This window comes from Prunus dulcis, chromosome 6 (genome assembly GCF_902201215.1).
Source record: "Prunus dulcis chromosome 6, ALMONDv2, whole genome shotgun sequence".
NCBI lineage: Eukaryota > Viridiplantae > Streptophyta > Magnoliopsida > Rosales > Rosaceae > Prunus > Prunus dulcis.
Window position 1 is genome coordinate 16,367,532 of NC_047655.1, and position 25,105 is coordinate 16,392,636.

Sequence of the window (25,105 nt, forward strand, 5' to 3'; positions counted from 1 at the left end):
GAGCTTGGCATGAGAACTTAGAGTGTGGGAGCTAAAGACCCATAAGTTTAGCAAATGAAAATGCTTGTGCTTGGCTTGGTGTTTGATATGCTTGAGTTTGGGGTTGAGAATTTGTTGTTTGAAGCTATGGTTATGGGGATTTAAGAGTTCCATGAAAAAGAGAATGAAATGAAAAGTTTGATGCTTGAAGGCTATGATGTTTATAGCTTGGAAGAGTATGAGGAGGAAGGAAAAGCTTGGAGTCATGCTTGGTGAGGCTTTATAGGAAAGATGAAAGATTTCAAGGATGGGAAAGTAGGAGAAATGGTTGTGATGGCTGCTGGGATGCTTGCAACAACCAAGAGAATGGGTCGATGGTCAATGCGATTCTTGTAGTAGCTAAAGGATAGAGGTTGATGGCTGAGGAATAACTATGATGTCTGCTGGAATGTTTGCAATAGCTCAAGGAAGGTGCTCAGATAAGAGAAATAGGTTCTCATGGTTGTTGAAAGGCTTGCAACAACGAAGAGAAGTTGGTTTTTGCCTGGGAAATGCCTACCAATTTATAGAAGGTGAAAGCTCTCTTTGGTTTCCAATAGGTAAAAGGAAGTGTTGGAACCATCATATTTTCAATAGGTAATAGGGAGCATTGGGACATTATTATTTCCAGCATGTAAAGCTATGCATTGGAAAATGACTATTTCCTATGGGTAAAAGGAAGTGTCGGAATTAGCTTGTTTCCAGTGAGTAATAGGGAGTGCTTGAAGAATATCTCATTTTCTCACCCACATTGGAGAACTCCAAGTAATGGGCTTGGACTTTGGTGCTCCCAAGTAGTTAGCCCAAAATCTCAATTATCCAAGAGCTTCCGTGGGCCTTTGGACCTTCGTAACCTTCCACACCACAATCCCTCATGCAAGCCTCGTAAACCACATGACTTGGGTTCATGTGAGCTTGGTAGGTGATTGGGATAGGAAAAATGTATTAGCGTGACATGGAGTTATTTGGCATGTGCTTGGAATGCTTGGGCATGTGTTACATTGACTTGGGGCTTTTGTGACCTAGCTTAGTGACATATCGGAATTAAAGGAATAGATTTTTGGCATGACATGGATGCTTTTAGAATTTATATAAAAGCTTACGGACATATTTATTTTGTCGAATTAATTCCCAAAAATATAATTGGAATTAATACATGACCAATTTATCCCCTATTTCGTACTTCATATTGGGCTTTAAATGCTTTTGGGCTTGTCGTGACTTTTTAGGCCTCAACACTTATCTTTTCAGTTGTAAATACGTTTTTATTTCTATGTTGCATAATAATATATATGTACTATATAAGTAGGTAAATATTTCTTAGTGGATTCGCTAATCGACGCCAATTTTTAGCTCCTTTTCGAGGTGTGCGATATCATCTCCAAGATTTTACAGGTTATGGTCGTGACCCTGAAAATGAAAATGAGTTGTTCAACCTTCGTCATGCGTCCTTAAGGAATGTGATCGAGAGAATATTTGGTATTTTTAAATCAAGATTCACAATTTTTAAGTCGACTTCTCCATTTCAATAAGCAGAGCTAGTGTTGGCATGTGCATCATTACATAACTTTCTGTGCAAGGAGTGTCATTTCGATGAATTTCCTATTGAGCCAACTGATGAATCTTCATCAACTTCCTCCTCATCAATACCAGTTGATGAAGAGGACAATTTTGAACAAATTTACCCCAAGAGCAACAAAGAGAGGATGTTAATGCATAGAGAGCTAGCATAGCTTCAGATATGTGGAGAGATATACTATCTAGGTCATATGAAGACATGGAGCTTCAACAAATGTTTATTATGTCTTGAGTAACTTTTGTTTTCCTTAAGCCATATTTAGTTGCTACACGAAGTTATTGTTATTACTTTTCTCATTTGGTTATTTATCTATGTGGTATAATTAATACATGATTTTTATTTCATATGGAATCCTATAGCAAATCTTTTGATTATTTGAAAAATACAAAAAAGTCATAAGTGAATCATAAGTAAAATCATGTGATTACAATCTATTAAAATCGCAATTGAATACACCATCATGTGATTACTAATAAAACTTTCATAGATGTTATGTACATTATCAATGAACGTTTTCAACAAATCAAACTCAAAATTTACCAAGGGGTGTATTCAATTAGGATTTTATAAGCTTTTTAAAGACTTTAAAAATCCAGATGTATTCAATTTGGATTTTTACTAACTTTTAAAAAGTCTATAAAAATTTGGGTGTATTCAATCCATACTTGTTTCATTGGAAATGATTTAATTGAGTGTTGAATTTGTTGAATTTTCAGGTGGGAGGTATAAATTACAAAGGCCAACATAAGTCCAACCTCTTCCTCTCTCTCTTCCCAACCCCCACCCACCACCCACCACCCCCCCCCCCCCCCCCCCCCCCCCACCCCCCACACACACACACACACAAAGATTTCAAACAACATTTTTTTTTTCTCTCTGCAGAAGACGAACAACCCTCCATCTATTAAGGTACGCTCTCTCTCAATCAATTTTTCTTGTTTTTTTTTTCACCCTTCTTCCATGATTTTTTATTACTATTCATTGATGATAACTTGATTGTGTTTTTCTTGTTTTAGCTTGGGGTTAGGGTTTATGCTTCCTACACTAACTAGTTTTCGTAAGGTGACTACCAATCCTATTGAAACTCTCGTCATCAACACTCATTTGGGAATATGCATAAGCAACTCCAATCAATTGCAAACAACTTGATAGCACCTCGTGGAAATGAGATTATTATATGTACCTTCACACAATCAATATGTACACATGTTTTGATATAATTTTTTTTTTTTTTTCACATTGCTAAGGTATGATTACTATGTTCATTGTACTAAGTTATGAAGAATATTATGTTGTTATGTCTCGTGTTTAAAAGCTTACATTGAGAGAGACCTTCCATTGAGGGATCCCTCAAATTAGTTTATTTGAGGGACACCCTTGTAGGGCCCACTCCGTATTGTATTTCACTTATCCAAACTGTCTATTTTATAGATGCTCATTCAAAGATCAACTGTACAAAAAAAATCACTTGAATTTTTACATTATCTGACCACTCAATTGAGTTATTGAAATTTTAGTACTTTCTTGAAGCACCATGTTCATTGATTTTGTAAAACACAATTGGATATCGAAAAGGTGTCTGATTTGTCTAATTTTTTGCAAAGATGATCTATGAATGTAGTCTTAAAAAATAGATGATTTGAATCGTTGAAAAAAATTTCGTAGGGGACCCTAAAGAAATTCACTACTCTTGAAGAAGTTTGGGAAGACTACTTTAAGATAAGTTCTTAACATTTCTTTAAATATGTGTTATGTAGTAACCTAAGAACTCATTATCAATATTATTATTTAATTAATAGTCCCACCCAACCCACAGGCATATTCGAACAAAAACTTGTGAACACTATGAGGATTTGCAAATTTTCATTGGAAATGCAACTGCTATTGGAAAAAACTCATTGTAAATGAAGGGGATGCTGAACTAGTTTTTCAAACTCAAGAACAACGAGCAAATGCTAATGAATGGAGAGTTGGTATAACTTTGAATACGTGGAGAGATGTCGGCACAATGACAACAATGAGAATCAAGGATTATTAATGATTGTTGCATATTTTCCTTTAAGTTTTGCTTTCAAACTTTGTATAAATTTGTCACTATACTTCTGTGAATGCCAGTTGCTTAAAATTTCTTATAATTTTGCTTTTCGTGAAAATATGGGTATCTTTGGTAGCATAATAATTTTTGTTTTTATTATGTTTCATGTTGATTTACTGAGATATAGAAAGAAAAGTTGAAAACTTTACATGGGCAAAGCATATCATAGAAATACTTTGTAGAGTGACCATTAAAAATCTATGGCTGGATATGTAATTGTCGAAAACAAAGCTGCTTGCAGCAATATATATGGAATTTGAAATGATTAACTCAGCATAGAAGTAAAACAGAGGATTAGTTGCCAATTCCCATACATTGAAGTTAAAAAAACACATTGTTGAAATTTTTTATTTCGCCATCTCTCCAGAACAAAGGAAAATTTGGGTTTTAAATGATAAATATATTAACCTCTAGTTTATTTCTCCTAGTTTACATCGAGTGTAAGGCCTGCTAGATATTGTGCAAATTCACCAAAATCTATAACAAAAGCCTATATAAAAATATGAATGTCCAAGCTTATAAAAGTTTCATGAAATCCTCCCTAGCTCCGTCGAGGTTCTCGAAAAAAAAAAAAAAAAAAAAAGGTTTCATGAAGTCCAGGTGAAATCTAGAGTACTTATAAAGTTCCATGAAATGTGCCACTCAAACAAAATGTTTTAAAATACACCCCCTTACGTATAAGATATACATATCAATAAAACCCCAAAACCCCAAAACCCTAAGCCGCGCGTCTATCTCGCTCTCATTCCCTCTCGCGAAAAACAGGGCAGCACAGCCCCTTGTTTTTCCGGTGACGTTCCGGCGCCGTCCGTTCATATTTTGGCCACACACCCTTCAGGGAAATTGTTCACCACACTCTCCTCTACCTGACCCACCTTAGACCCGACGCCGTTAGCCTCTCCAGCCGCCGGAAACTCGATCTGAAACCACAGGAGTTGCAGCCACCGGGAACAGCAACTTCACCGTCGTCGTTCTTCGAGCTCCGGTCATTGACCGCCATTCTTCTTGCTGTAGGTTCGTCTCTCTCCCCTCGTTCATACCCTACAACAACTGTAGAGCTGCCCAGCCAAATACACACAGAGAAAACGAATTGCAGAGAAGATAGAGGATGAGGAAGAAGGTTGACGAACGCATCAGAACCCTAATAAGCAATGGCGTCAAAAACAGGCACCGCTCCATGTTCGTCATCGTGGGCGACAAGTCCCGCGACCAGGTACACCCTTCTCCTTTTTCTACTCGATTACTCTCTGTGCTTTCGTTATAATTTGTTTGGGTGCTGAGAATGGTTTCGAAGAGAATAAAGCTATGGCTCTGATGTAGTTTTATATTGGTTTTAGATTGTGAATCTTCATTATATGCTAAGCAATGAAGTAAAGAAATCAAGGCCTACTGTATTGTGGTGCTACAAGGACAAGCTTGAGCTCAGCAGGTTCTGTTTCATTTTTCATTTTCGTTGGAAGGAATTTCGTTTAAAAAGTGCCTGCACTTTAATTCGTTAAACTATTTAATGCAGTCACAAGAAAAAACGTGCTAAGCAGGTCAAAAAGCTGATGCAGAGAGGGCTGCTTGATCCTGAGAAGGTTGATCCTTTCTCACTTTTTGTTGAAAGTGGGGGATTAACTTATTGCTTATACAAGGATTCAGAAAGAGTTCTTGGTAATACCTTTGGAATGTGTATACTTCAGGTAACTTGCAAATTATCTCTCACCAAATATTCTAGTCTAGCTGACCACTCATATAAAAAAGTTGTCCCCTGCTTTTTCAAGACTAAGTTTGCTCTTACTCTGCATCAAGGATTTTGAGGCCTTGACTCCAAATCTACTAGCAAGAACAATAGAGACCGTGGAGGGTGGTGGACTAATCATATTGTTGCTTCGTTCTCTATCCTCACTCACCAACCTATACACCATGGTCATGGTATGAATTTAATCTCTCTTTCTCTTACACACACCATGGTTATGCTTAGTTTTTTGGCCAGAATGGTTATGCTAATAAACATACAGTTTAATCTTGAAAACTACACACTTCAAAGTTTTCATTTATTTATTTGTTTTCTGCAATAATGTGGCTACGAGAAGACAATTGGTAAATTGAAATGCGTGACCGTCTTTAAGCAATTCATCTGGGCAGATCAGTTTCAATGTGGGCCGAAGTTGATTAGTTCTCACTTTTTCATATTCTAGGGTTTTCTCACGATTTTACTTTACCTGAAATTGTATTTTACTTGTTGAGTTAGTTTCAAATTTAACTACATTATACTTAAAAATGAATATAGTCAAACCACATGTTCTATTTAATCTTTATAGCTTGGTTGACATACAGGTCTGATTTCTAGGTTTATCATTCATTTTGATAAAATCTTCAACATAAATTTTTGCTTGCAATAGTGTCATAATTTACTTACAACACTATGTTACAATTGTTCTTCCCAGTTCTCTCATTTGCAAAAAGTATCTCTATGAAGTCTTATCAAGGCTTTTTGATTTCAGGATGTTCATGACAGGTTTCGAACTGAATCCCATTCTAAGGCCACTGGACGTTTTAACGAACGTTTCTTATTATCAATTGCATCATGCAAAGCGTGTGTAGTCATGGATGATGAGCTGAATATTTTACCCATTTCATCTCATATGAGGTCAATTGCTCCGGTTCCAGTTAAAGAGGTAACCTTTTGGCCTCTAAACTTTTAGGTAGGAAGGATTACTGCTAAATCTGAGCATATTTATTTTTGTGATATCTTATGCAAAACTGGAAAAGAATAAAAGGCTAGGTCTTTCCGTATATATGTGTATGCTAAACGGTGTTATTCATCATTTTATTCGGATAGTTTGTAGAATTTAGTGATACTATTTATCAGTGTCCTATTAAACAAATACTAGAATTTAGTGATACATTTTATTAGGATAGTTTCCGTATATGTGTATGGTCAATGAAGCTTTGTTGAACTGTTCTGTTTTGTCTCCTGATCATGATTGAAGGACTCTGAAGGGATATCAGAGTCACAAAGGGAATTGAAGGATCTAAAAGAACAACTGAGTGATGCATTTCCTGTTGGCCCTTTAATAAAGAAATGTTGTACATTGGACCAGGTAGACATTTTTTTCTGATTTGTATTAGTTCTAAGTTCTGTATCACATGGTTTACTACTAATATGACTCATAGGTTAAGTTGGTAAATGTTTGAGCAGGGAAATGCTGTTGCTACATTTCTGGATACAATCTTGGACAAGACACTTCGAAGTACTGTTGCCTTGCTAGCTGCTCGTGGCCGTGGGAAATCAGCTGCACTTGGTTTGGCAATTGCTGGAGCTATTGCTGCAGGGTAGTATGCCTTCACAATTTATTTGAATTGTTTGTTTGTGTGTATGTGTAGGTGTACACTTACATGCACGTACTATTTTAATTTATTTTATGTAAATGTGGCTGATTGTTGTTAGATTTTGACGAGACAAATATATCTTCACAGGTATTCAAATATCTTTGTAACTGCACCCAGCCCCGAGAACTTAAAAACTCTGTTCGAATTTGTTTGCAAGGGTTTTGATGCACTGGAATATAAGGTATGTATGTGAGGTATTCCCGTGTGACTGGTTGTGATTTATTCTATTGTAGTCTGCCGGAAATCTTATTCTCATAAATAAATAAATAAAGCAATTCCTTGACCGCATCCTTGACGATTCTGTTATTTCTTTCCATGCAATCCAACGATATGCCATACATTGCCAAAGAGTAAGCCCCTTTTTGGCAGATAGCCCCTCGACGGGGTGGATTTGGCAAATAGCCTCCCGATGGGGACGGGATTCCCCGAAAATTCTTACCCGGGATGGGGGTGGGATGGGGGCAGGGATGGGGAGAAGGGATGGGGATGGTATTGCCATACCCGGCCCCTCAGTTAGAGAGGCCGATACAAAAATATATGGTCAATACTCTCTGATTTACCTTTGCATAGAATACACCAATGTGGAGATAAACAAGGATAGTCTTCTTTTTTTGGATTATATGACAAGTATTAGTTTTCCTATCAATCATTACCTAGAAATCTACACTTTTATAGGTACACTAGCTCAAACATGTGATCAGTCCAATGCTCTAACAAAGAATGAATTTTCTAAAGAGTAGATTGATAATAATTTGTTGATTCAGTAGATTGATAATAATTTGTTGATTCTTCACCTCCATTAGTGTAGTTAAGATTTAAACGTTGCATAAAGTTTAGTCTTTCAATGCTAAACTTAATAGGTTCTACACTGGAAAATGTCTAGTTACCAAGCATGATGGTGTTTGAAAGTTTTATTTTAAATTTTTTTTTTTTTTTTGTGAACTACATTTTAGCTTTCATCCATTTCTTATAAGATCATTCCTATTCTTATTCTTCATTTCTCAATCGTGTATTTTGAACTGTACACTAGTTATTTGAGCTTACTACTGTAACCTATGTTTGCAGGAACATATAGATTATGATGTACAGAAAAGCAGTGACCCTTTGTTGAAAAAAGCAACTCTACAGATCAATATATTCAAGCAGCACAGACAAACAATTCAGGTAGAATGATATGGAAAGTTCGGTTTTATTGTAATATCTGTGTGTGCATATTGTGTGGGTGAGAATAATTCGTATAACTATTGGCACATGCAGAAGATTGTATTCAGTGGATACACGATATGGGTTAACTTTTTATCTGTGCCCACCATTGTAATAAAAGTATTTGCTTAAAATGAATGAATAATAAAATATCAGGATATAATCTGTTTCCTATGCATAAGTTATAGATGGTCTAGTTGGAAGTGTATATTTAACTTATAATTAGTACCAATGTGAATGAAGATTACTGAGAAAATGCTACTGTCTTCCATTTCTTTTTGGATAATTCCATACTGTCAAAGATTCTAGTTTGTCTATTCTATATATTTTCACAGCATTATCCTAGTTCATCCCGAAGCCAGTCACCTTCTATTATTAGTTCTCTTTTCTTCCAGCAATCCTAGGGTTTTCATGCAACACGGCTTAGATAATTCCAGTACTGCATAGCAAGGAGTTTGCTCAGGCAGTTGAACTTGATGGAAAGAGTAAGGAATTATTCATTATACTTTGTAAGGCAGGTGTGGCAAGGTGAGGAAAAAGGAAAGGAAGTTGCTTTGGCTGAATTGGTCATGTGCCTTGAAAACATGATTGCTGAGGTAGTAGTAGGGAACATTCCTTCATAGGATAGGCCTCATCACTAATAGGCATAAATGTGTGCACCTTTTGCCCATAAAATGTGTTTCATTTATGTGTGCTTCATTTTGGTTATTGGTGTGAGTATATTGAACAAATTTAAATGGTTCTAAAGCTTGCTTTCAAAAGCATGTTCTTGATGGATTAGTCAACCATTATACCTCTTGTGGCTCGAAGAAAAGATTCTATCTACTGTTTGCTTATGGGCTAGATGTTTTTTGTTACTTCTCGTTGCAGTATATACGACCACAAGAGCATGAAAAGCTTTCCCAAGTTGAACTGTTGGTTGTTGATGAAGCAGCAGCTATTCCACTACCAGTGGTGAAGTCTTTGCTTGGTCCTTATCTGGTCTTCCTTTCATCTACTGTTAATGGGTAAGATTTGTCCATGGTCTTCTTCCATCATATCATGTAGTTTATGTTTCAATGATTTCATGAAAGACTTTCAATTTCCCCATATTGTTTCCACTTTTCCTTTACTCATTCTTGATGTTGTCTTCCAATTTACGAAAAATTTTTGCCAAAAATATCTGACTGCAATTTAAATACTGAAGCACATTTCTTTGATTCTGAAAGCTATGAAGGTACTGGTCGGTCTTTGTCCCTAAAACTTCTACAGCAATTGGAAGAGCAAAGCCAGATGTCTGCTAAAGGCCCTATATCTGGTATGCTTATCCTTCACTAACCGGTTTTTTTTCCTCCTTTTGGCTTATATCTAAAGTGGGTTGGATCAAAATCCCCCTTCCCCCATCATATTTTGACCTTATCTTTAACTTCCAATGTCATCCCTCAGTTTATAACTTGCACAATATTACCTCTTCAACTGTGACGGGTTAACAAATTAGAATTTGTGGGGCAATAAACTAAGGTTACTGTTTTCCCCTCACAATTGCATTTCTTGGTGAAGCACAAGTTGGTTGTATGCATATCAAAGCAAGGGAAAATATAAACATCACAAGTATTGCTTGGTGAAGCACAAAGTGTTTTAAAATCATTGACATCTTTTTGTGGTTAATTCAACTCGTAAGTAAAATGACCATATTCATCTGCTCGTCTACATTGATTGCTTTTCCTTAGCACTTAATTGTCAGAGTTCTACTTTAGGTGACAGGGCAAAAGTAAAATTTAGTTAGGAATAACATACAACAAACCTGATTCAGTCAAATCAAGGGTATGTACAACACCCCAAGTTGGTTACACTTGTTGAGTCTAGATTATGAGAAACTAGATAACTTTCATGTTATTTATGGTAATAAAAATTTGTTACCATTTCTCAAGACGTAATAATAGAGTGCTGCTGGATTTGTCTACAATTTGTAGTCAGAATTTTTATATAACGAAGCTTAAAGGTTGTGAGCTTCTTTTATACCTTTTATGTTAATGTTATGAATTTAACTTTCCCTTTATTAATTTGAATTTTTTTTTTTTTAAAGTTCTTTTATGGAGTTTCAAGACAACCCTCTGCTTCAATTATATGGGGTGTGATGCTGTTCTGGTCTCCTTTGGACATAACATCTGGTTTTGTTCTTTTTGTCAGGGTTTTTTTTTTTTTTTTTCTTTTTCTAAATAAAACTGACCACGTACAAACAAAATTTGTCTTTCTTGGATGATTTCCTTTACATTCTTCACTTTTTTTGTATGTTCTAAGCTTTAGGAGCCTTTTTGTGGCACTCTAATATACTTTCTATAAACGCCTGCTTGCTTATTTCTTTTTGTGTTAAATTTGCTAAAGTTCTTTAGATTGGCGGAGGCCTGTTTTTCTATATTCTTTGAAACGTTGGCATCCGAATAAGCATGTATGTCTGGACATCGTGTGGTCATAAGCTGCCTCCTATGTAACATTAGACTGACATACTCAACTCACTCAATTTTTTAAGTCTACACAATTGGTAACATTCTTGTTTCTGAAATAATGGAATTGTTGACTCTTGCAAGCAAGTAATGTAATCTAATATTTTATCTGTTGTAATATTTGGACATAACATTCTGAACTGATAAATGTGATTGATTGTAGGTCGACTTTTCAAAAAGATTGAATTGAAAGAATCTATCAGATATGCTTCCGGTGATCCAATTGAATCCTGGCTTCATGGTTTACTTTGCTTGGATATTACGAATTACATCCCTAAACTTAACGGGTAAAAACAACTATGCTTAGAACTTTAGAACTGAGGAAGATGAAACCATCTACATTATATCTATTATCTTCATTATTGACCTCTCTCTCTTGATGACCAGGTTACCTGCACCCAATGAGTGTGATCTGTACTATGTGAACCGTGATACACTTTTTTCATATCATAAAGATAGCGAGTTGTTCTTACAGGTAACTACATATTCAAATTCTGTTGACCATTAATTTTCAGTTTTGATATGAATGATTCTTACATACCCAACACTTCCAGCGAATGATGGCACTGTATGTTGCCTCTCATTACAAAAATTCTCCAAATGATTTGCAACTAATGGCTGATGCTCCAGCTCACCACTTGTTCGTGCTACTTGGTATGTTTGCTTCCTTTTGAACTGGTTTTCCTTCCTTTGCTATTATTGGCTGGACTTGATTTTACTTTATGTGTGCAGGTCCTGTTGATGAGTCAAAAAATCAGCTTCCTGATATTTTGTGCGTCATTCAGGTTTGCATCTGTTTTCCTTTAGTGGTGAACTAATATTTTGTTGGTGCTTTTATTATGTGCTGAACATTTCAACGGTTTTTTTTTCCTTCAAGTTTACCCTATTATGAAATGAGAATAAAGGACACGATACTTTAAACTCGTACCTTCTATACAAGTGTTTTCTTCTGGGGTTCGTCCGAAATGAATGCTTTTTGGTATTGTGTCCCATTGGTGCCTCAACCTTGTGTTCAAAATGGGAATTTTTTCCATATTTACAGAATACGGTTTTGGTCTGCACTATAAGCTTCTGTATCCAAAGTTAGCAGTTCGTCTTTCTGAAATATCCGGCTAGATTGGCAAGCTGCTATTTGTTAATTCTGCTTTTGGGAGTCGTTTTGGTTCTGCTGAACCCCTGTTTTCTTTTTCTTTTTAACTTTTGTGGATTTATCTTCTTGACCACTTCTGTTCTCTGTAGTTTTATTGTTCTTTAGCAATAAATTTGTCTCGTTTCCAGGAAAAGAAAAAAAAGGAAAGAAGAAATCAAAAAATTTCCGTGGTTCTGTTAGGTTTGGAAACCTTTTTGCCCATAAATATTTCATGGATTGTGAATTGCAACCTATCCACCTAGTCCCCAAACTTCAGCCATGGCTCCATGGAAAAAACGAGTTGCCAAATATGACTAGGATGAGGCCTATCATGCCAAAGCTAACGGAATTCCTAGTATTCCAAATTTGCCAACATAGCTTAATCGTTTTCTTATTACCATGAGACTGAGATCCATCTCTCAGTTGAGGATGGCTCTTTCCGAAAGCTGGGTAGTTGAAACTCTGTCCAAGATGCCTGTTTTTATTGTCATATTGTACATCTGAACTTTAAAAGTCTAATTATCTTAATATCATAGACAGCAATTATGATTTTCAAATTCTTTTTGTATCTAATGATGCAGATTCAGTCGTAGGTAATGTTTTAAGTTTTGTTGATATTAGTGATGGAAATCATAATTTTAGGGATTTTCTTGAGGTATTTGATGTGATTAATGGTAATGATGGGAATTGAGTTTATTAGGGTTTTTCTTAGGAATTTGATTTGACTTGTGAGTCAAGGAGCTCTATAAGCTAGACATGGTGCAACTCCTTTGACAAACCTGAATTAGAAAATAATGAAATCCTATTCTCCTACTTCTCCCTACTCATCTCTCTCTCTCTTTTCTTTCTATTGCACTGTTTCAATTAGTGTGTCAATATTTAGCTGTTTTCCCTTATATCAAGGTGTAGACTCCCACCGAAAGGGTTTTTAGCTGTCCCTATAGTAAGAGAACTCAATTCTTTGATGCTCTAAATTTATGTGCCATCCTTTTGTTCTTAGGTCTGCCTTGAGGGACAGATTTCTCGTAATTCTGCAAAGAAAAGTTTAAGCAATGGTCGTCAGCCCTTTGGTGATCAGATACCATGGAAATTCTGTGAGCAATTTCAGGACACTGTGTTTCCCAGTCTGTCAGGTGCTCGGATTGTACGAATCGCTACACATCCAAGTGCCATGAAGGTAGTCTCGTTTTCGTGGTTTCCAAATTGATTATGCTATCCAGGGTTTTGTTGAAATGATAATTTATTCTTCTTTGTTTATTGTTTATCGCAGATTGGATATGGTTCACAAGCAGTGGAACTATTGACAAGGTATGCTCGTGTTCACCCACTGTAACATTGTTGTAGATCACATGCTGGATCTGGATGTGTATTTGGATGCCTAAGATGTTTAGAAAATTTGATTTATTTCTTTAGCCCCTAATTCCACACATGTTGACAGAAAAGATTGAAGCTTATAGGCCTCAGTCAGGCTTCAAATACTTTTGAACAAATGTATTGCATGCTGCCTTCTCTTAATCAAATATACTTTTAATTGATAGAATATTTAGAGGGAAGTAGTTCAATTACAAAACCCTATAGTTTGATAATACTTATGCACATGCAAGTTGCAATGGGGGATGTGAATTTCATGCTTTTAGTTGAATTTGGAACACAAGTCCTTCTAGTGTTTCCATATGTGCATCTATGAATAGTACAAGAAACTAGAAATGTGGGAAATATTCTAGTGATACCTCTGGTACGTCTAATGTGATGTGTGGGAGATATTCTGCTGCTCTTGTTGGGGACACAGATACACAGAACTTCTGGTGTGATATGCGGGAGATATTCTACTGCTGTTGTAGCAGTGGAACTCATAAGTACTTATTATTGAGATAAAAGTCTCTATGAGATAATTTGAGTGAAACTACTAAGGTTATTTCGCCTCAGGTACTACGAAGGACAGTTTGCTCCTATTTCTGAAGTGGATGTTGAAGATGTTGTTGAGACGGTGCCTGTCAGAGTCACAGAAGCTGCCGAGAAGGTTTATTATAATCACTAAGCTTAGTTTTCTTTTGTTATTTTTTCTTTTTAATCAACGGGCTGGAAAATGTTATGTGGAGACTGTTCTATAATTAAAAATTGGAATGTTGAAGTGCCATTGGGAAGATGACCTCCTTTTAAGGAGAGTAGAAGACAGACTTCCCACCTTGGTTGTACCTCATTGCTATGTCATATGTTCATTGCACTCTTGTGCTGTGTGCTATGTGTGCCATAATAATATAACAATAATGTCCATAATTGTGTAAACAAAAATGAACTCCAATAATTTGCTAACTGATAATCAATGTGGGTGGGCTAGGGTGTGCCATTCAGAAGTTATTCATACAGCTAAGTTTTTACACCGTAATAATTAATAATATATTTATAAACATGCCATATTTTATTAATTTAAATTTGACCTTTTTTTTTTAGCCCTTTATAAATATATGAATCTGTTATTTTTGCAAGCAAATCAGAACTCTCTGAAGTTGCTGTGCTCATTATTGGGTTTGGTTCCTTTCATTCATCATCAATTTATCTTCTTCCCCTTTAAGTTTGAACTTTCAACCTCCACACACCCTCCAACACACAAACACACTCTTTTATTGAATTACAGAAAACTAATATTGGACAGTTTTTTGAGTCACTGTTTGGTGCTGAATGCAATTCTTGTTCTGTCAAAATATTTGATTTGGTCAAACTTGGTTTTGTGTGGTATGAAAATTTTGTTGTTCGAATATAAAATTCTGAACAAACTTTTGTGAATCATTGCTTTTCATGTAAAATTTGAGCAAAATGACATTAATCACTCCATGGCTGTGAGAGTTTATTACGTAATGGTTTGTTTATTTGGTTCAATAAACCTGTTACCTGTACTTACCTTTGATATTTTTTAGTGGAATCATACATCTGTCATATTTTACTTGTAGGTTTCATTGCTGGAAGAAAGTATAAAACCTAGAACAGATCTTCCTCATTTGCTCGTTCATCTTCGTGAAAGGCGACCAGAGAAGCTCCATTATATTGGTGTCTCCTTTGGGCTTACCTTAGACCTTTTCCGCTTTTGGTGGAAACATAAATTTGTTCCATTCTATATTGGACATATTCCAGTTAAGATGGATTTTTTCTCCCAGATTGAATGTTTTGAATATTGTACTTTGTTGATGAATGATTGATTAAACAGTAATTTGATATTTTTCTTTTCTATGGATTAGAGTGCTGTAACTGGTGAGCATACATGTATGGTCCTGAAATCTTTGAAGAATGATGAACTTGAAGTTAACAATTTTCGTCCGTTCTACCAAGGTGGGCCCATTTTTTCTCAGAACCTATTTCTCTACTTGGACTTTTATGCAGGTTTTGTATCCCTTCACCTCACAGCTTGATAATTTGTTGGCTACCCTAGATTTCAGGCGAAGGTTTTTGAGACTACTGGGTTATAGTTTTCATTCAATGGATTATAGGCTCGCTATGAGGTAATATCACATGTTTCCTTCTGATAAATGTTTTTTTTTTCAAATGCTCATACTACTCGTAATCTTTCAGCATCATAGATCCTAAGATCAATTTCACAGAGCAAGAACCCAAGTTGCCTACCGTTGATGGGTTCTTAAGGTCAATCACAAATATATTGTCACCTTATGATATGAAGAGACTTGGAGCTTACACCAGCAATCTTGCTGACTTTCATATGGTAAGCTCTCTGAACAATGGTTGATGGCCACTGTCGTGGTGCTATGTACTGTTTATGAGGATCTTTAATTCTTGTGTGCCATATAAGATGATAAAATAATTGTTTAAACGACAAAATCAATAAGGGTGAGGCTATTTAGACACCTTATTTTCCCTTCTGCCCCAACCAAACTCCCCCTCCCAAACCCAACCCATCCTACCAATGGTGAACCTTCTTCTGGGTGTGCGGTGCTCCTCTGAGGGAGGTGGACCTCTCTATTTTGCAACTCTTAGGGAGGCGCTGCCATGGCTGCCCTCTTCTGTAGTTTTAAAATTATAAAAAATTGTGAAAATAGTTTTTGGAAATAAAATAGTTATGAAGGACAAAATTTCAGTTTCATCAACAAACCTTTTTTGGGGCAACTGAACAAATAGAGGGACGCCATAAAATAGAACACCCAACTGAAAATGGGAATTTAAGATTTCTTCCACCTGAAGCAATGAAAAGTCCCAGTTTTTGCTTCTTTCTTGTTTTTTTTTTTTTTTTTTTTTTTTTTTTTTTTTTTTTTTTTTTTTGGGAAAAAGCAGTCTCCTTTGAATGTGTCAAGATGGTCCTCCTCTATCTAGGAAGCAGAGACATAGATAGTAGGGAGGGAGGGATCTGAGGATTTATTGTATTTTCATCCCTGACAAATAGGCCCTACTTTCTTCAAATCACCCAAGGATTGCTTTCTGAAGTTAGAATATAATCCCTGTGGTCCATTTGGAAATTATAATAATATTCCAATGCAGTACATTTCACCATTGGGACTCACATTTAACTGGAACACTGAAACCTCTTGTACTGTAATTAATTGTTTGTTTATACAGATGTCTAACATACTTTTTGTTTTACAGATTTTGGATCTTGTTTCAACCCTTTCACATCTGTATTTCCAAGAGAAACTTCCAGTAACATTGTCATATGCCCAGGCTTCCATATTGCTCTGCATTGGCTTACAAAATCAAGATATCTCCTATATTGAGGTTTGTTTCTTTACTTTTTCATCTTGTGGTTGTGACCGTGCATGCAAACTCAAATATGTGCCATTTAAATATGATGATTTGTACCCACCACCCCCTAAAGAACAACAAAAGAGGTGGCTGATGGTGAAGGGTTTACTGCCGTAGTAATCAAAATATATATTCCATGAATCTTCTTTCTTCTTCACATTGGCTTCCAACATGTATTTTAATCAGTTGTCTTTTGTATGTGCATTTACTATGCTGTTTCACAGCTTGTTTCTTGTGTCTCCAAGTTTGATGCTCAAATGTTCCTAGTTTTAGTATGTAAAAGACTATCAGGTCTCATTTTTACTTACATTCACGTTTTACAGGGGCTGATGAAATTGGATCGGTCACAAATATTGTCTCTGTTTATAAAAGTTATGAAGAAGTTTTACAAATATCTGTACGCTATTGCATCTGAGGAGATTGAGTCAACCTTGCCTAGACCAAAAGAAGTAAGTTGAGCAAAGCAGTTTACTTTTTTATGTATGGAAAATACGGGTTATGTTGATAGTTTCTATCTCCTATTTCATGGCGTATTATACGTTATGGTTCTAGTAGGCTTAACTCTGATATTCACGCAGGCACATACAACCATCATGCCATCTGCACTGTTTGCACCTTAGCTATTTTGTTCGATATGCAATCATTAAGTTTACATTATCGGATTTATTTGCCTACTATCTTCTCCTCCAGACATTTTTTTAATCATATAGTCCAGAGTTTGAAAGTTCCAAAATCTCAAGCTGTCCCTTGAAAAAAAAAATTATAGATGTATCACATTGATTCTGCACTATAGCATTTGAATCTAGAAAGCTGTTTGCATGGGAAGTTATCTATAAAAATATTTTAAGGTAATAAAATTTATTTTATATACCACATAACTAGGATTTAGTCAGGCTTGAGCTCAAGTATACACTTATCCTTTTTCAATCTTTTGCTTATGTTCTAACATCAAATTCGGTCATGTGGAAATTTTGGGTTCAGACTGTCTTGGAACCTCACAAAATCTCTGTCGACGATGATCTCAATGAGGCTGCAAGGAAAGTTGAGGTATGCTTCGTTCCTTTTACCTTCCCTGTTACCTAAGCTCTCTTTCTCACTTCCTTGTGCTGATGTCCAAGAGTCGAGCTGACTTGACTACTTACGTACAGGATGGGATGAGATCCAACACAGATGGGTTAAATCCTGAGTTGCTTCAACAGTATGCGATTGGGGACAGAGATGCAGAACTTGAGAATGCATTACAGAATGGTGGTGTAAAGTTACCAGCTGGCGGTGTTGTTAGTGTGAAATCAAGTAGAAATAAAATGGAGGAGAAAGGAAAACGGAAATCGAGTCATAATAGCGGGGAAAAGTGGCGTAAACATGAGCATGGCTCCAACTCCAAGTCCAACAAAAAGAAGAAATATTCACAATAGTCTTTACTCTTTTTCAAGACTCTACATAACATTGTAACTTTTTTTTACTTTTAGTACGATGTTATAAATTACCAGTCACAGCATATGCAGATCACAAATTTTGACAGTAAATGACATGGATTTTGTTATTTGCTGACTAGTGTATAATTATCACTTCCATTCACACAAGTCTAAAACTGTTTAATCAAGACATCATCTAACTACAAAATTACAAGAGCAACAGCACAATTAAAAATTTATTAAGGCTACTTTTCTTTAGATTATTACAATATTTTATTTTGAAGTTTATTCAAAACAGCGTCCTCAAAATTTTGAAAGCCAGCCCCAGCCAAATTATAAAGTCGATCAATTTTAGCACCACCCACTCTCCCCAAACTTCGCTGCCACTTTTTTCTTTCCGAACAGCAGTACTAGCCGACCACCGTCTCTTCGCGTGCATGGCACCTATTCTCGCAATCTCTTCTTTAAGCTTCCTAGCAATTCTCTCCTTTTCATCTCTATCCTTGGCAGGTGCTCGTTCTCTTGTCAGAGACCATGTCCTGTCGCTTGGCATCACGTTCCAAATGGCCGCCGCTGCCGCCGCCGCCCCGGCGATGCTGCTGCTCTCTTATCTCTCAGTAAATCATCAAACATTTTCCTGGCCTTGTCATCCTTAAGCATCTCATAGGATAACTTGAGACTTTGGAAGTTAGCATGAGTATGGGGATCATGTGGCCTCTTATCTGGGTGCAACTCTAGAGCCTTTGTAATCATAATGCTATGTGGACTTGGACTATTACCAGTAGGACTTGACATTCGGAGAAAAATTTGCCTTATCCAGGATTAAATTTTATTTTATTATGTTTTTTGGGACAAACTCCATAGGATTAAATTCAATCAAGGAAACAAAGGAAAAAATGTCGCATGTTTTAGTGATTACATATTTGCTTTTATGAATTAGTGTTTAAATTCATTTACCAAAAAGTATTTCATGCAGTTTCATATTGTAGCTTGAATATAACTTGGACTACAAGTTGAGGTACACTGGCAGCACAGTTGCATAAAATATAACACGAGGAGGTTTATAAATTCAATCACTTTTTATGTAGTGAAAGTAACTCTCAGTGACAACAGGCACCCAGTTCTCACCTGGCAATGTATAAGTAAATCCAAAAAATATAAAAGAGCGCATAATCTTGATCGATTGGCATAATTGCACTCCAAACCAATAGGGCCTTATTAAAACAGGAGGGCTATTCCCCATACCCTAGAAAGTCATCAGTTTCCAGATTCTACCAACATTTGGTTGATTTCAAAACAAGCCAGTGAAGGTAAATCCCAGATCATTAGATGAAGTTTCGGATGTCCAAAGACTTCACATCAACCATTTCCTCATCTTTGAATTCCTCCCTGAGAAACATTGAAATGGAAAGTACTTGTCAGTCCTGTAAACCAATGCCAATTTATCAAAAGCCAAAGCAATTCCTCTCCCCCCGTGCCATCTAACCTATGTTCCATTTTAAGCAAAATCACCAACCTTGAATTAAACTGAATAGTAATAAAGACTCAAATATATAGCCATGCTAATGCTAGCATGCAAGCAAATTTTACCAGTCATAAACTGTTCTCAACAGAAGAACCAACTTGAATCCCAAATGACGCTCAATGATTTAGTGAAACAGAGAAACAAACATGTTGATAAAAGAGGAGGTACTATGCAAAGACATAAATTACCGTTTCTTCTGAGTTTCCATCGCCTCAAGAGCATCCTTCTTAAGTTCCTCCAGCTGTGCTTTCGCTTTCTTGAGTTCTAGCTGTTCTTCATACTTTGGTAGATCCTCCTTCCGAATTCCAAGCCTGAAAATAAGAGGTTAGACTTGGTAGGAATCCTGTATCTCACATCAGCTATGTAAGCAAATCATACACAAGTGTTCAAAATAAAACAACTGCAAACCAATCAGTGCCAAATAGGAAAAACCATAGCAAGTGTTTTAAGCTATTATAACACACTTGTACTAGCAAAGTTATTAGACTATGGGGTCTGGGATTAGGCGCAGCCACAACAAGGTATCATTTAGCAATGCATTTTACAGCCCCAAATCCACATAGTCTTCAGGACCGGGCAATGCATTTCGATATAGAATGTAAAGAAAAAAAATAAAGAATTTTCATCTAGCATATACAATTTGTTTCATAGGAGAGTTTAGAATAAACTACATAAAAAAGCTGAACTTGTATTCAAGTGGAATGAAGGTTAATCGGGATTAACAACACCTTCTCTACATTCAGAACCTTTGAAAATAAAAAATGTTCAAAACAATTGTCACCTACTTCTTGTTTATTTTCTCAAATTCTGCCTGGAGAAGAGCCATCCCTTTCTTATCATTCCTCAAAAGAGGTTTCTTCAGTTCGTGTTCAACTTTCTCCAATGCATCCATCATCATAGCCTCTGCACCAAGTTCATCAGTGATACCTCTCCTGTAAAGGGTAAGAAATAAGTTAATTGACCAATGTAGTTGTATATACAAAAATGTTATAAGTACGAATGTCTGCAAGGCAGACGTGTAGATAGAAAAACCCTAAATGAAAATTTAACATTATAAGTTTCAAAACAGATTTTGTTCTTTTATACGAAACAAAATGTATTAGTTCCTCGAACAAGGTACAAAGTGGACAAGGTATACACATACAAACAAGAATCTATCTTACATATAATTCTACCAAAACACTACCAGCATATGGAACCAGATTTTAACCCTTTTGCTTCTTCCCCAGCAAACTCAAAAGAATTGCCAGTATACCACATCCCTCCAACACTTTAACTTTCTTCCCTACCAGAAAGACTTCCAACTCTCCCTTAACCATGCCTTAAATCCTGCTTGGATCACCCAGCTATATTTCCTTGTTTTCATAGCTTCAACACAAATTGAAGTATGCAGAATGATGAAGAAATAACGGAATAGACTTTCAGCTCTGCACAAAACACACCAATGAGGTGACAGACAAGATTGTGTTAGACTTCACCTTTGAATCCTATCAAATGTATTCACCTTGCCATTATCACCTGCATTGCAACACAAGCTTCGAGATTCCAGCAACAACCTTCTAGAATCTTCTCTACTGTTACAAAAATAAAATAATTTTTTTTGAAATTCTCCAAAGCTGCTGACAACTCAACCATCTCCCATGCCTCCTAATCATTTAAGTTCCTCCTAAAACCAAAGTCTCAGCTCAAAGGAAAATCAGAGCTAACTGCCCTCCCTACAATAACCATAAATGAAATATTGACAAATTATAAAAGAGGAGAAGCTCTGCTGAAAGGTAGTTCCCCTGCCCAAACATCTACCCAAAATCTCACCTTCTCTTCTCGCCATTTCTTACAACAAGCAAGCAGTGATTTAAGAGATCATCACATCCTTAACAAATATCCTTCAAAGGGTACTAGATCCCCTAGCCAATAGTTTTGCATCCCAAGCATGCTTCCTATAACCCTATGCCATAAAGCTTCCTTTTCTATGGAGAAACGCCAGAACCATTACCATTACCAAACGTGACCTGTTTTTCAATAAAAAAGCTACCCAAACCACCTTCTCCTTTATTGAGGACACTACCTCCCATCTAATTAAGTCCTCTCTCTTTACTTCCCCAAGTCCAGCCCACAAAACATCCTTCATCATATTCTCCACCTTCCTATCAACCTACTAGGAAGCTGCTTAGAAGAGCTTGGATTCTTGTTAACCAGCCTCCTATAGATAGAAAGCCCGGCCCCCGCCCCCCGCCCCCCTGACCAACAACTCCCTCCAAAATCTCCTCTTAACCTTCTCTACCATCCTGTTCATAAAGCTAGCAGACCTTGTATTCCCACTAACGGTAAGCCCAAATACTTTAGAGCCCAAAATCCAACCTCCAGCCCCAAAAGAACCAGGAAACCTTTCCACTTTTACCTTCTAGAAATTAATTTCCAAATATAAATTCAGAGCAACACACATCCTCTAAATATAATCACACTAGAAAACTTAACCCAGCAAACATTATTGGTCAACGGACCAAAGAAATTGTTTCTGCTTTTAGATCACAGATGATAACCACAGTAAGCTTGGTAGAAATTACATAATAAAATAAGGACCCCATGAGTTATAGCAGAAAGAATATGGAGTACAGGCAGAAATTTTAAAAGCCACATTAATCACATTATACAAGACATCAACCAATTTGAGAGCAGGAATAGCACATACTTGATCCTAATTTCTTTCAAAGTCAACAGGTATGTTCTAGCATCTGGGATATCTTGTGTTCGGCTTTGGATCGTGTGTTGGATGCGTTGAGATTCTGAGAATAGATCTGCCCTGCAGGACACAACATGCATTAGTGGCCACTTCAACAAAATTAAAACACTGAAATGCAGGTGGCATCTAATGGAGCAAAAACAGGAGAATGCGTAAGCTCCCTACTCTACAGTGATAGTAATGTTATCCACTTTTCTTAAGTCACTGTAACAGTAGAAGTTAAGAAAAGTAATAAAAGGACTAACAAGATAAAAGGAGATCTACAGTAATATTACCATTTTTTGGAAGTTAAATTTACAAATGGCAAAACTATGTTATTCAATGATTGTAGCTAGTCCGGAGACAGTCAAATGCCAATCTCACATAGGGTGATGAGTAGTGCTCCCTCCAATAACCAAGTTTCACGACAGAAAAAAACTAATGCAAGTTAACCTTTGGAAAAAAAGCTTCAATTTAATAGGTGCAATATATAAATTCTCTTTGCAAGGCTGAACATGTGGCAAACCACGAGAATCTAAACAGCCCTCTTTTTTATTTTTGTTTGAAAGGGTAAGTTTTCTCCCTGTTCTTTTCAAAGAACAATATACTATAGTTCAAGTTCCTTCCCAGATTGTTGATCGAGAATATTAGTTGTCAATATCCCCTCCCTTCTCATCCCCTCCCTACCAATTTCCTAAATTGCACTACTTACCACTCCTTTCCTCTGTACTGAAGCATTATATCATGTATAAACTTTACAATAATAATAATAATAATAATTAATCAAGATAATGTACACCCTAGAAACATAACAATGTCATCTCTTGTGTTTACGTGTTTGTCACAAATAATATAAAAGTTTACTACATATGCAAACAAATAGGCACATCTGCACAAATGCACAAATGCACAAATGCACAAATGCACAAAACAACAAAGCAATCATATTATTAGAAGGAATAGACTGTGGTAAAGGGTTAAAGGAACTGACTTCTCTCTTATAGTTGTCATGACCTTGGCATACTGAGAAACAGCGGCTGGATCCTCTGGGTCTATGGTGATCTTCTCTTTGCGAAGTATTCCAAGGGCTGTCTCAAACTTCTTTTTAACATCCAAGAAGATGTTCTTCAGCATCTCTTTACCCCTCAAACGTAAGAAATATTCAGTGCGGTTTTATCACAGATATGTATTAATAAATGAAAAAAAAAAAAACACAATCAACTAGAATTTTATTTCTTACTCAATATTAAGGAGGCAAAGATGTAAATAAGGTCAACAATGGATAGGCAGTCACAATAAATACATCCTATCTAAAAGACACACACAAATGCAAGAGACCAACTTTGGAACCCAGCATTGTATAACATTCCCAGGTTCAGATCACTCTAAACTGTGAAAATCACAAAGCAATCCATATTTCTCAAAGTTGATATTTTTGGCAAGCTCGCAAATCACAATCAATAGCGTAAACTTGAATAGGGCCAAGATTTTCGACTACTCACCATCACCCTTTAGCACAGGGCGATTTGCTTCCTTAGCAAAGTAACGGACTGGAATAACACGCTCCTGTTGAAGAATGACTCCATTGCCACGCAGCTGAAACATTGCAAGCAAAATTAATACAAACGTCCATCGATTCCAAGCCTTTATTTATCCAAAGCCCAAAAGCTTTTCACATATCCATCATCACTCGGATCAAAAATAAATACAACCAAGTTAGAAACAATTTCTAATCACCCAAATCAGATTAAACTAGCACAAATTATGCAATTTAATCGCCGTGAACGTTCAGAAAATTAAAAAACAAATCGTAATCTGAAATGCCTAATTTTTCTCAAACATTTTCTCAGAAACTAAAAACAAAAGGAGATGAATGAGAAATGGGATCGATTGACTGACCGGTCTAGATTTGGATAAGAGGCGGGAAGAGAAGGCCATATCGGAGCTCAGTCTTCCTCTTCTTCTTCTTCGAGTTTCGGTTTTAGGGTTTGGATTTGATTGCTTTGAGGCCTCTACCTGACTTCTGAGAAACTATGGAGAGTGGGAGAGACGATGAGTTCGTCTGCCTTATATGCGGACCGTTGGATCTTGTACGATGTCGTTTTATTGTCTCATGCCCAATTTTTTTTTTTTTTTTTTTGACTCAGCCACTGTGAGTTAACCTGAAGACGTTTTCGACCAAAAACTACCTGAAGACATAGTTGTCAATATTTACCAAAATGCCACTGAGTTCCTTTGTTTCTAATTTTTTTAATTTTTAGAATGGTGTCGGGCTTGTTTATGCTGTTTTGTTAAACCATTGCTAGGAAAAAAAAAAAAAACCAGTGGGACAAATCACAGTTGAAGAGAGAAAAACTACCTTGCGCATATGTTATGTGTGTATAAAATTGATACAAGCACCTCCTTAATTTGTATCCCTTTAGAGCAATTCCACCTATTTATCCTTAGAGCAACTCCAGCGGCATGACCAAGTCTCGGGTTGGGGGGAAAAAAAATGAGAAAATCCATTTCCAGCGAGGAGTCCAAGCCCGTGCAAAAGGTAGGACCCAGCAACCTGGGCTGGCCGGAGGGCAAGGTTGGGCCGAGCGCCAGCCCTCGTTTTGGTACTGACGTCAACGATACAGTACTCATGTGTTACAGTGCCACTAAAGTCCACGTGTCGTGCTCTAGGCTCTCCGATCAGATTTTTTTCTCCAATCCAACGGCAGCCAATTTTTGTGCAATAAAAAAATGAAAAAAATTAAAATTACTGATTTTTTTTTTCTATAAATACCAAAATTGTATCCGATTGAGATATGAATTTTATAATAAATATTGA

General features: G+C 36.4%; 2 protein-coding genes across 4 annotated transcripts; one reads left to right on the forward strand and one right to left on the reverse strand.

Moving 5' to 3' along the window:
* Positions 1-4,367: 4,367 nt before the first annotated feature.
* On the forward strand, positions 4,368-18,173 carry LOC117631579 (RNA cytidine acetyltransferase 1). 3 transcript variants are annotated; one of them, XM_034364812.1, is made up of 26 exons: positions 4,368-4,905; positions 5,030-5,121; positions 5,206-5,377; positions 5,487-5,609; positions 6,182-6,355; positions 6,671-6,781; positions 6,880-7,013; positions 7,158-7,251; positions 8,136-8,234; positions 9,144-9,280; positions 9,482-9,570; positions 10,920-11,043; positions 11,144-11,231; positions 11,311-11,410; positions 11,489-11,541; positions 12,886-13,062; positions 13,156-13,193; positions 13,812-13,905; positions 14,834-15,013; positions 15,119-15,209; positions 15,310-15,379; positions 15,450-15,597; positions 16,473-16,601; positions 16,952-17,077; positions 17,610-17,675; positions 17,777-18,173. In XM_034364812.1, exons 1-26 carry the CDS (start codon positions 4,801-4,803, stop codon positions 18,041-18,043), a joined length of 3,081 nt encoding a protein of 1,026 aa, XP_034220703.1. In that variant the 5' UTR covers positions 4,368-4,800; the 3' UTR covers positions 18,044-18,173. The 3 variants fall into 3 exon arrangements, with proteins under 3 accessions (XP_034220703.1, XP_034220704.1, XP_034220705.1); XM_034364813.1 differs by lacking the exon at positions 14,834-15,013 and having other exon boundaries at positions 4,395-4,905; XM_034364814.1 differs by lacking the exons at positions 4,368-4,905; positions 5,206-5,377; positions 5,487-5,609 and having other exon boundaries at positions 5,046-5,121.
* Positions 18,174-19,059: 886 nt separating this feature from the next.
* Positions 19,060-24,388, reverse strand: LOC117629929 (probable ATP synthase 24 kDa subunit, mitochondrial). Its single transcript, XM_034362600.1, has 7 exons — positions 24,187-24,388; positions 23,790-23,883; positions 23,279-23,423; positions 22,258-22,368; positions 20,354-20,500; positions 19,757-19,879; positions 19,060-19,432 (listed from the first exon to the last, which is right to left on the reverse strand). Exons 1-7 carry the CDS (start codon positions 24,223-24,225, stop codon positions 19,369-19,371), a joined length of 723 nt encoding a protein of 240 aa, XP_034218491.1. The 5' UTR covers positions 24,226-24,388; the 3' UTR covers positions 19,060-19,368.
* Between the last annotated feature and the right edge of the window lie 717 nt (positions 24,389-25,105).

What these genes read in the sequence shown, in the direction of transcription:
- LOC117631579 (XM_034364812.1), top strand. Translation starts at nt 4,801, where the DNA reads ATGAGGAAGAAGGTTGACGAACGCATCAGAACCCTAATAAGCAATGGC. An exon ending in AATGTTGTACATTGGACCAG is followed by an intron (nt 6,782 to 6,879) that starts GTAGACATTTTT and finishes ATGTTTGAGCAG; the next exon opens with GGAAATGCTGTTGCTACATT. An exon ending in ATCTTGCTGACTTTCATATG is followed by an intron (nt 15,598 to 16,472) that starts GTAAGCTCTCTG and finishes TTTGTTTTACAG; the next exon opens with ATTTTGGATCTTGTTTCAAC.
- LOC117629929 (XM_034362600.1), bottom strand. Translation starts at nt 24,225, where the DNA reads ATGGCCTTCTCTTCCCGCCTCTTATCCAAATCTAGACCG. An exon ending in TTTGAGAAAATAAACAAGAA is followed by an intron (nt 19,880 to 20,353) that starts GTAGGTGACAAT and finishes TCTTATTTTCAG; the next exon opens with GCTTGGAATTCGGAAGGAGG. An exon ending in ATGGAAACTCAGAAGAAACG is followed by an intron (nt 19,433 to 19,756) that starts GTAATTTATGTC and finishes AATGTTTCTCAG; the next exon opens with GGAGGAATTCAAAGATGAGG.